The sequence below is a fragment of the Diorhabda sublineata genome, chromosome 4 (assembly GCF_026230105.1).
Source record: "Diorhabda sublineata isolate icDioSubl1.1 chromosome 4, icDioSubl1.1, whole genome shotgun sequence".
In the NCBI taxonomy this organism is placed as follows: Eukaryota; Metazoa; Arthropoda; class Insecta; order Coleoptera; family Chrysomelidae; genus Diorhabda; species Diorhabda sublineata.
In genome coordinates this window covers 31,174,362-31,187,717 of record NC_079477.1, presented here as the reverse complement: position 1 = coordinate 31,187,717, position 13,356 = coordinate 31,174,362, and the positions used below count along the sequence as shown (strand labels likewise).

The 13,356-nt window shown below is 31.1% G+C and overlaps 1 protein-coding gene across 4 annotated transcripts in view; it reads right to left on the bottom strand.

The window, feature by feature from the left end:
- The window catches only part of LOC130443145 (kelch-like protein 17), a 39,914-nt gene that overhangs the window by 20,547 nt on the left and 6,011 nt on the right, over positions 1-13,356 (bottom strand). For all 4 annotated transcript variants that reach the window (XM_056777637.1, XM_056777638.1, XM_056777639.1 and 1 more), the window contains one exon: positions 870-1,070. In XM_056777637.1, the coding sequence (XP_056633615.1) occupies positions 870-1,058 (189 nt within the window). In that variant the 5' untranslated portion in view covers positions 1,059-1,070. The remainder of the gene's footprint in view (positions 1-869; positions 1,071-13,356) is intronic.

The following is a 13,356-nucleotide window of genomic DNA, read 5'->3' as shown; positions in this document are numbered from 1 at the left end:
GATAATCGTTTCTTTTGTCCCGATGATATTCTCAGGAATGGATTATTTCTTGGTATTAGTGAGCTTTATTCGGAATGTGTTAATATGAACTCATATGAATAATACGTGATCCTTATTTCATATTCCGATTATTTCATTTTCTGAATCGACAATAAAGTTTATATTTTGTCTTGACCTACAGAACAATGATAATAAATTTGTTTTATTACAGGTTTCATTAGTCATATCTTAGTCAAAACCGTAGACTTTTCGTCAAACCTATAAGAGCCTAATAATGTCTGGAAATTGGACATCAGAATATCACACTTTGTTAAATTAAGTAGAATTGGAAATTATAACTGTAGTTTCATTTTTAATGCTTGAAATCCAAATATTTTGATCACTGAAATAAAGAATTATTTGAAGATATTCAATTACCTCTTTGTTCTCATTGGATCACCACAAAGCAAACTTGTTCAAACACTCACAATTTTCAAGAACATCACAAAACATTTCTGTTAAAGAGCAACATTGGAATTTATTTCAGCATTTGCTCAAATGTTTTGGTTAAACATAGGTTGAACCAGTTCTTCCGGGAAGAGACTGCATATAGACTATAACTATAATATTTCAAAAATTTTTCAAAACATTTTCAGCTTTTCGTATCGGTGTGATTGATATTTAATCTCCAAACCACACCAATAAAGACTCAGATTTAGCCACAGCTTTCATGTTATCATAGTTAAAAACCATTGTTGCAATTAAATAATGAGATATTCACTAAATAAACTTCACTATATATCGGTCATGCACAACAGCCATCTAATCTAGATTAAACTATCATCTGGATTGATCATATTGCATAATTAAAACTATAGTTTCATACTTACTTGACCGTGCTGCTTCATTTTATGTATATTCGTAAGGGCTTGGACACTATGTCCTGATGTTTTCAAGCAATAACCTTTCTGTGTAAAAAGAGGCGAGTCGCATAGTTCATTTGTGGGAGTTTGTGTTGCTGCCTCGAAAACTATATTACTCGATGCCTGTGGACTTTCTTCAGATGTATCGGGATCCATTTTATTCTAAATCTGAAAGTAGAAACATATGATAACAACTGGAAAAATCGAGATAGAATAATGTTGACTAATTTTTTAACATTATAAAGCAACAGGCCTTTTTTTGTATTCCTTGTACTCGGTACTTCACCAGTAAATATAACATCTTAAAAATACAAGAAAGATCATAACTTGATTAATATCTCATTACTAGTGAGTTAATGGACTTATTTTTATAATTTTACCCAAATTTTGTAATCAGGACGTATTTTGCTTTATCAATATCTGATTATCCTATTGTAAAATTTCATTGAAAATTTCTGTTGACGTAAAAAATTTCATACATAAACTATTTTCTTATAAATAATTCTATAACACATCATGTTTTATGATTAGTTGGGTTAGATTACCTAAAACTTACATGTAGGTCGAGAGAAAAATATGATTAATGTGGCCAGAATCGTAAGACACCAATATATTACTAGATACAAAATATGGTCTACAAACAATGAAAACAAAAAGCAGAACAAACCAAAATGATCCCACGGAACTCCCACTTTCACATTCTACACTAGCTTGTACGCTGGTCTGATTCTGAATCAGTTTAGGGACTGATCGAATGCACACTTTCAAAATTGTTGTCTGCGGTTAGTTCAGTTTAGTTTGAGAAAGAAAGAGAAAGTGCTTCTCCATCGGGAAAACACACATTATCGTACTTAGATGATCGTCACAGATCCAATTCACGAATTACACTTCTAAGTTATTGACCACCATCGAATTTCCGCAATCTAGCTACCAGCGATCTTTTCCCGTGAGGTTATCTTCAAGTTTCAATAAATAAAAGAGAGATTTTCACTAGATGAGGCCTAACACCTACGTAAACGCCATTTTGAAGTCAAACTATTATTTGGGTGCTGAAAAATAAAAATGATTATGGAAAAAATCGGCAAAAAAGTGTAAAGACTAAAAATAACTAGACATAATTATGGAAACAAATGTATGATTTCTTTGTTGAGTCGGAAACTTTTTAGATAATCATAGTTAGTATATTGACACGCAAGTTTTCAATGGTTCCTTGGAAAATGGAAATTTCTAAATTAAAACTTTGCCCAGTTCAGTTCCCAAACTCTGAACTATAGGATATTGGAGATTAATTTAGTCTAACTTGGATTGAGAAGCTTTATAGCGAATATCATTGAGTAACACTAAGTTTGAGTGAAAATAAGATAAATAGAAAACTTCTACTTAGATTACTCGGGCTATAAATTTGGACGAAATAATTGATTCAATACAAATGATTGAAGTATTCCTGTTAATCCTTTTTTTAAACATCATTGAAATATTACGCAACATGATCGATTTTCGTGACCCTATTTTTTGAGAATGAGTGAACTTTACTCAGACTAAATTAGAATACCAATATCGTCGGACGTTTTTAATTATCGTTCTCTTTTTATTGGTCAGTAAAAACCACGTTAATACTATACACAAACATCTATGTAAATCGATAAAAACTAGATTTCATGATCTAATATAAGGTTTATTGCGAATCTAATAGTAAATGTTTTATCATTCTTAGACATACTCAGTTTCTTTTTTATTTCATTTAATACGCCTATCGCAAAAATGATGGACTTATCCGCATAATTCTCTAGAAAGAATATAATGATCTTGAAAGGACAATCACGGGTGTTTGGAGTAAATCCATAGACCAAGAGTCAGGATACTTCTTAGATACCAGAATGTATGAATATATGTAAAATATTATTTAGTTGGTGTATTTAGAATGAATACAAGTCATGGGAGATATCCCTCCAATGTTGCCAATCTGGGTGTTATATAATCATTGTCGTGTAACAGCAATGATCTTGATGCAAGTTTTTGGTGTAGAAATTACACTTAGAAAACAATTTGCTACTGTAATTTTTCTAATAAAGCTACTTCCTACCTTCAAATCTCACTTTGAAGTACAGATATCTGTCAAACTGTTCATCATCATTCTCTGAAGAAAATAACTTGGTTATCTAAAGAATAGAATCATTAAAAACATCCTGTGTCCAAAAGACTCATTCTCAAACCATTTTATTTCATACACACACATTTCCTTACAACCTTATCAAGAATTCACATATAAATCATGTGATTATGTTCTTTAATAAGTTTATAAAAACGTCAACTTTGTTTTGTAGTGATTTCATGAAATGATGGTTGAATTAGTTTATGACTAAAAATGTAAATAACTGATGAATTGATATTATCTATCCCTCATAGTTTTTCCACTTTTTTATTTATCGATTGATTTTAAATCGCTATTCCCACAATAATTTTTGAATCTGTGGCTTTATATATTTTTTGTGTATTGGGTTTCGGCTGGAATATATAATAAAGGACTTAAGTGTGAATAAATACCAACTAAGTCTAAATTTTTCATTTTACGTGCTTTAACTATTTTTTCATTTATCAATGTGGAAAGTAATTTAGCCTACATTATGTCCAACAATCAAACTTCTTAAAAACGAAAACTAAGAGCTTCCGGTTTCATTATCTTTATTATCTATCAAGCTATAGGCAGTACCGCAATATTTGAGAATGTAAAGAGAACGAACAACCCCACTCCTTCTTCAAAAACACAACACACTTTCGATCAGAAAAGAAAGATTCCACAATTCCAAATGAGAATTGAATTGTTCGGAACTCAATTTTTAGACAATTATTGGTTTTCTAATTAACTCAAATATATTTTGTTATTTCTATATAAATTTTTCTAAGAAATCTTGCATAGTGTGTGGAACTTTCACAGTTTTCTCAACGTTTCAAAACTCCAATTCAAATTTAAATTGAAATCTAAAACACCAAAAAACAAAGGAAGTAATATTATGTATCAAGTGACTTATACTAATTGTGAAATTATCTACGTAGGGCAAACATCTCAGTATTTATAAAATAGACTAAAAGGTCATCAATACGATAACAAAAATAAAACTGCATTAACGAACCATGAAATAAACTAAAAAACATAAATTTAATTATAAAGATTCAAAATTCTTGGAACGGAAAAAATTTATAGCTCTATTTTGTAGCTTCTAATAAAAAAAAACCACAAATAATTTAATTAATTACTATTGTATATTTGAAATGTAAGGACTAAGGAAAAAATGAATTTCTATTTTGGTTTTATTCTTATTTTGATGTTCATGATGCAGATAATCTATTGATTGATATAAATACGCAAATTGTCAGTGTCAATATCATATTTTGATAAATAGTCAAATAAAAATCTTCTTCACAAGATTATTAAAAAAAAACTTCGAAAAAAATTTCGAAACAGATGAGACCTGAAATCAAGAACATTTGGAAGCATAATCTAAAATATTGAATTCGTAGGATCTATTTCTATTTTTGCTAAGTATACATGGTTATAATAATGTGATCCCTACATTCTAACTTCTTTGAATAAAGTATACTATCTTCAATTTTTTTTAACCGGAATATGCCAGCTGTAGTATAAAGCTTCAAAGATCTATCCATTCTATATCAAAGGAGGTGGTCTATATTATCAACTTCAATGTGGAAGTTGACATGAAAAAATTTGATTACCGAAATTCACTGCAATACTATAAACTTCAGATTCAGATAAGTTGAACGCATTGGTTACTCTCATGTCCCAATCTAACTATTTGAAAAAGCCGTTTCGAGGTACTTCAGTACATTACGTCGATGATATGGTGGTACTAAATTGTTAAAATTGTATCTACATTACTTTGAGAGATACTAAATAATTATCGCCATTTAATCAATCGTCTATAAAACAGGAACTACAACTTGCTGTTCATTATCCTTTGTTGGAGGATGCCCTCAAATTCATGCAGTACATCCAATTTAATATCATCACTCAGTGCATTCACAACAGTTTTTTATATCTGACTAACTAATCTACTTGTCTCTAGGTATTTAAGAAACAAATTCGAGGAATTTTTATGGAATAGGCGCGCTACTTCCTGTGTTAATAGAGTTATTTATCGGTTTTTGTCCATACTCTTATTTTCATATTATTTTGTGTTTAGTTAAACATGTACCTTAGTGTTAATAAGCTCTCATTTTTAATATTTTAGTCTTATTACATTAGTACCTACATTAAACCAAATTATACCAATTCATTGATTCACTAATTTTTATTTTATGATGGTGTTTTGACGAAATAATGACATTTTTGAAGATTGACAACACTTGGGCTATGATGCAGCTGAAATGCATTACGATTTATTGCCTTATCCATAGTAGTCTCCTGTTCTGGCTCTCTACGATTATTATTTGTTCCCAACCTTAAAAACAGGCTTGTGGAAAACGACAGCAGAAAAATGATGAGGTAATAGCAGAGACAAACGAATATTTTGCCAAAATTTCCAAGTTGGATGGTGCAAAACAGTTGTGAAACTCGATGTCTAAGTGTGTAGTGTTGATAATGAAAATCGTTATATATAAATTAGTAAATTTTCCATTGAAAAGTCAAATTCCCATTAAACCGCTCTTGTAGATACTAACAATACAAAACCAAAATGATTTTATGAGTGATATCAGGTGGAATTATTGAAATAGTTGAATCGAGATCAATTAATTTTAATAATCATATATTAAAGACATAAAATTTATTTAATCTACACGAAGTGAATTTTATTCCATATAGACCCTAACAATATTCCATTCACTCGGAAAATATTAAACATGAAAATTCAAGTTCACTATTAAGAAGACGCAAAAGGAAAATGGAAAAATCGAAGTTCCAACGCAAACGACTTTGTTTGATTTATTGTCACGAAAGGTCGATAACCTCTTTTTGTATTCCCTTCAAATACTGAGGAAAAAGTCGGATTATATTGAAAGATTATTTTATGGGTTTTGCTTAAGTTTCGCGTGGGAGATAGAAAAAACTTTCGCAGTTGAGATCCAGAAAGAAACTAATCGAATGAGGACTAAGTTTACGGATATTGAGAAAAATAGAAAGTTGCTGTGGGAATCGTTCTAAAGATCAGGTATATATATATAGAAAGAAAGAAGAATATATAAATTGATGTACTAGCATCTAATTAGAAAATCTATAATTCCCACATATTCAAAAGACAATATCTATACAAACAATGTGTTTATGAAATATTATTCGATGAAATTTTCATATTTTATCAATTAATAACATCAACCAAATAAACCTGCACATTGATTGAATACTGTTTACAGTACCACTACAGGTTTTACTTACCTAGTTATCACTGACAGAAGGTAAAGCGTGAAACTTTTTTGAAGGCGTAAAATTGGTTATCGAAACGCGGGTCAGACAGTCTAATTGTGAAAGTTGGTGCAATGGTAGAAGTGGATTCGATATGATCTCACCAACAGTTACATACTAGTTGAAAATCTTCTCTTAGTCAAAATAAATACATGTTACTGTTGTTATGATTCCAATTCTATAGATTTATTTTCATTTTCCCATAGAGAAGTAGAGAATTTACAAAGATAAAAAGAGTACTTAGGCTCAAACTGACTCGTCGGCTTTATAAGTGTTTTGCGGTTTTCGTGTTACATGTTGAACTTGTTTATTAGCCAAAAACTCGATGACAAGAAATAAATAATACCCGCAATTGTGCTAGCCTTTTTGCCCAATCACTACAGTCTAACACTATTTCTTCTCTGTCTCTTCTCCCAAATTAATTTCACTCACGCTAAATGTGAATACACTCACTTTGAAAACACTGCCCCCAACACGCCCAACCAACATCAGCCTTGCAAATGAAAGTTTTCCTTTCATTAGGCCATTCCACAAAAGTAAAACACATCCCTCCAAAGATTCCTCTATCCACCCATGACAATCTCAACAATAATCTCTCTCTTAATTATACTGAAAAGCGTGGTGGGGAGAATATATTTTAAGATTGCAGTGCATGATTTTGAGAATATATTCTTATTGAACCGGGTGCCTTGCAATTCAGCCATTATGCCAAGTCTCTACGAAGAACAATTCATTAGTTTTTCTACAGATTATGACGAGCTACTTCGTGTGCAAACCGGAAAAGATTACATATATCTCTCGTATTGGTTTCAATCTGCTTTTCTGCGCTTATTCCTAGGAAGTCCTCTCAAACATCCCAGAGAAGAGAGCAGTTGAACAATACATGGTTTGTCTACTCATCTCTACAACTTGGCCATTGAGCATCTAGTATAAGGCATATCTTGTTGACGTAGATAGAAGGTACTTTGTCAAATATCAGTGACCAGTAATTGACCCGATTATTAGCCTAGAAAGGGTTTTGGGTTTGTTGCATGGCGGTGATCTCCAGCCACTTGTACAGTTGACTCTTCCGCCCAGAAGTATATTTATGAAACCATTGGGTACATGATTGAGGAGGCCGGTAGCGTACTTGTGATACTTGTGACTTCACCAATTGATTTTTCTTTTCATTCTCTTGAACACCAGGCAAATTTGACATAGTTATTAGTTGACATTTTCTCTTTCTGTTCAATACAGTCTCAAACCTTCCTAGACCCGAGTCATGTCGGTTGTTGAACAAGATGTAAATTATTTTGTTCCTGTGTTATCGGTTGTTTATGTTTCCAGCGCTGGCTGTATATAAATCTGCTTGAAATATTGTAGTTGAGAAACCGAGCATTGGATTTTCCTTCGTTTTTGTCCCATAGTTAAAACATGCTGCTCCTTCTCCTGTAACTTGGATACAAATCTACTTCTAACTCAATAAGATTAAACCGAGAATCGAAAACATCTCTTATGAGTTATAGTACATTATAATGTTCAATATCTTCTTTTTTTATACAAGTTTTAGTAGAGACGCTCCCGCAATTTACAACGAAAAGGATCACTAGATTCAACTTTTCTATGAGCTCAATAAAGTTTCTTACTGCTCAGATTTATTTTATCCCTTTCTTATTCCAAATGTAAATATTTTAGGTTGCTGTTTAAAGTCAACAAAATATTTCTTAGTCCACAATATTACTCTTTGGGCCCTTAATCACGGATTATTTCATAATTAATTTACAAAGAGACCACAGAAGATCTGTAACTAATACCTCTAGATACGTTTGGGTTTTGTGTATAATTATAAAAAGTTTGTCATATTGATGCATATGATGGAAGTATTTCTTATGCTTTTAAAAATTCATGCTGATTTTTGTAATTGTATTAAGGAGTATTTTGTATATGTATTAATAAGCGTGAATATGAGAATAATATTGTTAGAGACGATAATAATTCTAATAGTACCTTGTGATTTTTCGAATGAAAGATTATTCGAAAATTAACACAAAATTTCAGTTATTTACACTATTTTCATTTATATGTTAATAATATCAAACCTCAAGTAAATTGGACAAATATTCAATTCAGTGAAACCATGTTACTGATAGAATATATTTTATAGAATAAAGGACCAAAAGATCCTAGTTTATCCCCTTATTGAAGTCAGAACAATCCATTTGGAATGGGTTGGGGTTTTCTGAAACCAAAATAAATTCGCATCCCTCTTGCAGTTATATGTTTGTAAATGTATGGCTCGATTCAATTTCCAAATGTATCAGCAAATTGTAGTTGTTTATATTAGCAAATGTTGTCAAAAAAATTGAAAATAACTCAATAGATCCCAAATGTGGTTTTTGATAACGTAAGCTAATTTGAATTTGGTTTTTACAATGAATTGTACAGTGCAATTTAAAATAAAAAAAAATCCAGGACAAGATAGTTACTCTCAAATTAAATGTATGTTTTTATGGTATTTTTAACACTAATATATTTGAATGGAATCCAATTGAAAATTGCTGTCAATATGTTAGGGTAAAGAAAACTTGGTTACACCATTATACCAAGTCAAAACAGGATTTCATCCGAGGAATATGTTTCCAAGATAGAAGAAATAGTATACTGATTTGCTTACATGATATTACTACCGAACTTTGCCATATTTACATGATTTGACTATCCGCGATTACTTTGTGTTATGAAACTTGGTGGAAAGCGATTTTAAACAAATGAAAAAGTGGTACTAAAGTTTGCATAAGTAAAAAAGAGATTATATTCAAAGTTAAATTATGTTGGTTGAAGTTGAGTTCAACACTTTGTAATTACAGACCTAATTTACTTTTATCCAAAAGTTTTTTCCAGTAGAGCTAATTCATAGCCATTTCAAAAATCATATCTCTAGTCTTTTTAGCGAGGTCAGGTTTTTAGTATTTAATCCCTGTATAACTGTAGATGTGTCTAAACGAAAGGAATTTTTGCCATTATTAGTACAAAATTAATTAAATCAACCTGAAAGTACTTTTTGCAATACAAATCCCTCATTCTGATACACCAAAAGCAAAAGGAATAATAATCTATTCTAAAAATGAAGATATTCTTTATACTCAACACTTGGACTCATCAATCCTTACATCTGGTAGTCACCAAATAGAAATAACTTTTTGCAAGTATCAGGATATCAACATATTAAATATTCACAAACATCCGTCAACAAATATGGACTCATACACTGGTCATACATCAATACAAACATTGTTAAATCACGATAAAGTCATACAGATTTTAATCAAGATCTCTCAACAACCACCGAATTCAAAAATTTTTTGGAAGCAACTTATGGAATAGATTTAGGATCTTCATGAGAAGCTACAACAAACGCTAACACAACAATCGATGGAGTCTTTGTAAAATTAAGTGATTACATAATTGAAACTTCTTATTTATGAATAAAGTTATTCATTTCGTGAAGTTAAGAGATTCTCAAATCCTTGTGTATAATGTCCTAGTGAGTGTATAATAAAATAACATTCTGTTGAAGCATTTATGGGAGTTTTATCGGAAACTATGTTCCTTGCTTCGCTGTAATTTTGTTTATGAGGAAAATTTATCGTCAAATTCCAATATTATCGATATTTTCAATGGATCAAAATTAAAATTAACAAATCAAACATATTAATCGGTTAATAAATATCTGTTTCCATATTCGGTAGGGTTTTCCCCATTCACACGACTTATTCTACGATGGATTTCTGCAGCACTATGGCATCCAGCTTGTAGAAAACGATTCACACTTCACAATTGACACTTGGCGGAAGCATCAATAATGGCGGACATGTTTACATGGCTGTAGCACAACGCCGACTGACGCCTGAATGTGAACAATGGCGGAGTGTGTAGTGCGAGAGGTTCGTAGTCGCTTACAGCGTATGCCTGCTTTCTTCTGCATCTGCACGGAGCGATCGGTGGTTGAAAAAAAACGGAACAGTTTTTGTGGACGCTCTGTACATATATATTGATATGAGGTTATCATATATTTCAGAATAGTTAAAAAAATTACCTGATAGCACTAGTCTTTCTAAATATAATATGAATATAATAGTTTTTGACTAGAGTTAAAAATATGCGAATGATGAAAAAAAGGAAATGCGGAAGAACTGCCGAACCTGCAAACTTTTATTATATCACGCTTCAAGTTATTTACTGAAAACAAAAAGGTCAATGCTACTGGCATGAACGTATTTTATAACACTCAATCATTTTACAAATAAAACACGAGGGCTATTCAAATAGTGAACAATATGTTTTGGAATAAAAACTGACGTACAAAAAAAATAGTTACCTACATTTGAAAGAGTGAAGGAAAATTTCCTACGTAGTCAATAAACTTATTTAAGCATTTGCATAATAGTAGACAAAATTGTAAATATCCGCGTCATAGACATCTGCCTCTTGAGATGTACGCCAAGCAGATTTCTGTCTTCGTGGAAACAAGTGAATGTTGGGTTAGGTAGGTACAAGATCAATATTAATGACAGATGAAGATAAAATCTTCCATTTCCATGAATTTAGAAATTATGAGTACGGTTTCCCGATTGAAATATGTTGCACAAAGTTTGCTAGTTTATTTTGTCGATATGAGAAAATAAGTGTTAACTTTGTCTTGAAATCCACATCTAGTTACTAGTTTCGATTCCAACCACTTATAAATTACCATGTCTGTTGTAAAGTCTAGAAATTTGAAAGCTGCCTCTATTATCTCATATTTAAGTCTTTAAGCAATTCAAATCATAAAATGTGTAGTAGCATATATTTTGTTGGACAGTATGAAACTACAACTTCGTGAAACTTGGAAACTTTCTGTTCAATTTGTTCTATCATTGAAGTTCTGAACGTTTAAATTTGGGACATTTGAACATAAATCGATAATCATGAGTATTTTGTTGAAGATTATCTCTCCAGAATGCAGAAAAATGAACTCAAATCGATTATCATATTATATATTTTGTTAAAAATTGAAAAAAGTTATTCAGAAGAAAATCGTAATTCAATATTTTTAATCAATACCAGAATTAGTTACAAGGTGGAATTTATAGAACCGTCGGTGATGATCATACTTAATAGACTATTACCCTCATACCAACACTAACAGTTACATTGTATCACACGTGTTTCGATAACCAAGATATCGACTTCAGATACCGACGGTTTACGAACAGTTTACCTTCGGTCTCTGAAGCAGTAAAGTAAGTAGATTGGAAATAATAATTTACTTAGATAGGTACCTAGATCCATATCAAATAAATTTTCCAAAATTAATACAACTCTAATGACACCGTTTCTCATTTGAAACGTTCGTTATACCACTTACGGGGTCTTTAAAATCAATTCATAACTTTCAATTACCTTGTCATCATAATTTACAAACATCCAAGCAGTATTCGTTTCTAAAAACAGATGAAATTGAGAACCCTAAGTATGAAACATATCTATGATTAAAAGAGGGTTGCTCGAAAGTGAATATAATTAAGTACAGTCATGAAGACTGTCATGATATATTGTAATCTAATATATTTTTTGTCTCTTGTTAAAAATTGCGTGATGTATCGATTAAATCTAAATTGTTTCACATGTTAGTCACCCTAAGGAAAGTGATATGTTTACAGCGTGTTTAGGCAGTATTTTCCATCCTTCCCTCGGTAATTCATCAAAGGTCATCCATTTCAATGATTAATTCTGAACTGTTTATAAAGAAATCATTTAGTGTGTTCTCCAGCACTGCCTTTTCAGGTAGTCTATAGTTTTTCTTTTATTAGAAAATTGAAAACCCTTAGTACTGGAGGAAACAAGTTAGTTTAGATAAGGTTATTAATTTAAAATAATACAGCATCGACATAATGTACTTCTATGGCTCAATATGAGGACAAATTCGAATATTGTGAAAAAACCTATGCATTTTTAGATTGAGTTGTAGGCAATAATTTTATTAGTCCAGTCATTTTGGACATTTTAAACAGCAATCTGCGCAAAACTTCCTAATGAGCTGAATTTTTGTATATACCTTCAACATGCTTTTATATTGAAGATGTGAAAAATCGATATCGTGCCGGCTAAAAAAGTTATAAAAGTCAAAAAGTCACAAAAATCAGTTTTTCGAAAGTACCTTGCTTGGAAGTCAATAGCGGTTATTATAAAAATTGTCTACAACTGTCTACAAAAAATGTATTTAGTATTTTTCTGTAAAATCAACCGTTTTTAGAGTACAGCGCTGAGAAAGCGACTAGACTCACACGGTATTTTATACCGTACACTAAGACGTAAACTGCTTTTTCGTGTACTTATCTTTTAGAGTTTTAGGAACTTAGTAAAATCTAGTATAATTTACCCAAATGACCCTCACTGGCAGATTTTTTTATGTAAAAAGCAAGCACAAGTGGTAAACCCTAATAGAATTCAGCTAATTAGGATTTTTTCCGTAGATAAAACCTAATTGACTGGACTATATTGAATATCAAAAAACGATTATGGACTATGGAAATATAATTCCGTTCGACATAATTTATGAATAAGAATAAATAATACTGAATACATCAGATGTTGATAGCCATAAAATATTTTCAATATTCGCTATCAGAAGTCTGGATGTAAATGTAAAGAGTTGTCAAAAAGCTAATTTTCTATTACAGATTTTGATACAAAAATGTCAGTTTGACAATATTATGTGACCAAAAATTTCGATGTAATTTTCTTCTGTTTATGAATACTGGATATGATTCAATGATAATAATTATGCAACTTGGTTCGTTACTATAATACCTTCAGGAAGATATTGCAATACAAAAATCTACGGTTTGCTAATCGTGTAAATATTCAGGAATATGTCACATATAAAACAGTTTCGAACAATTCCAGTAACTATCATAACAATTTAATTTTACTCGTCAACATAAATCTCAAAAGTGTAAAATTATTCCACGGAAAATTGATTTTCGCTTGTACTCAGAAACGATTTGCATGCATGAC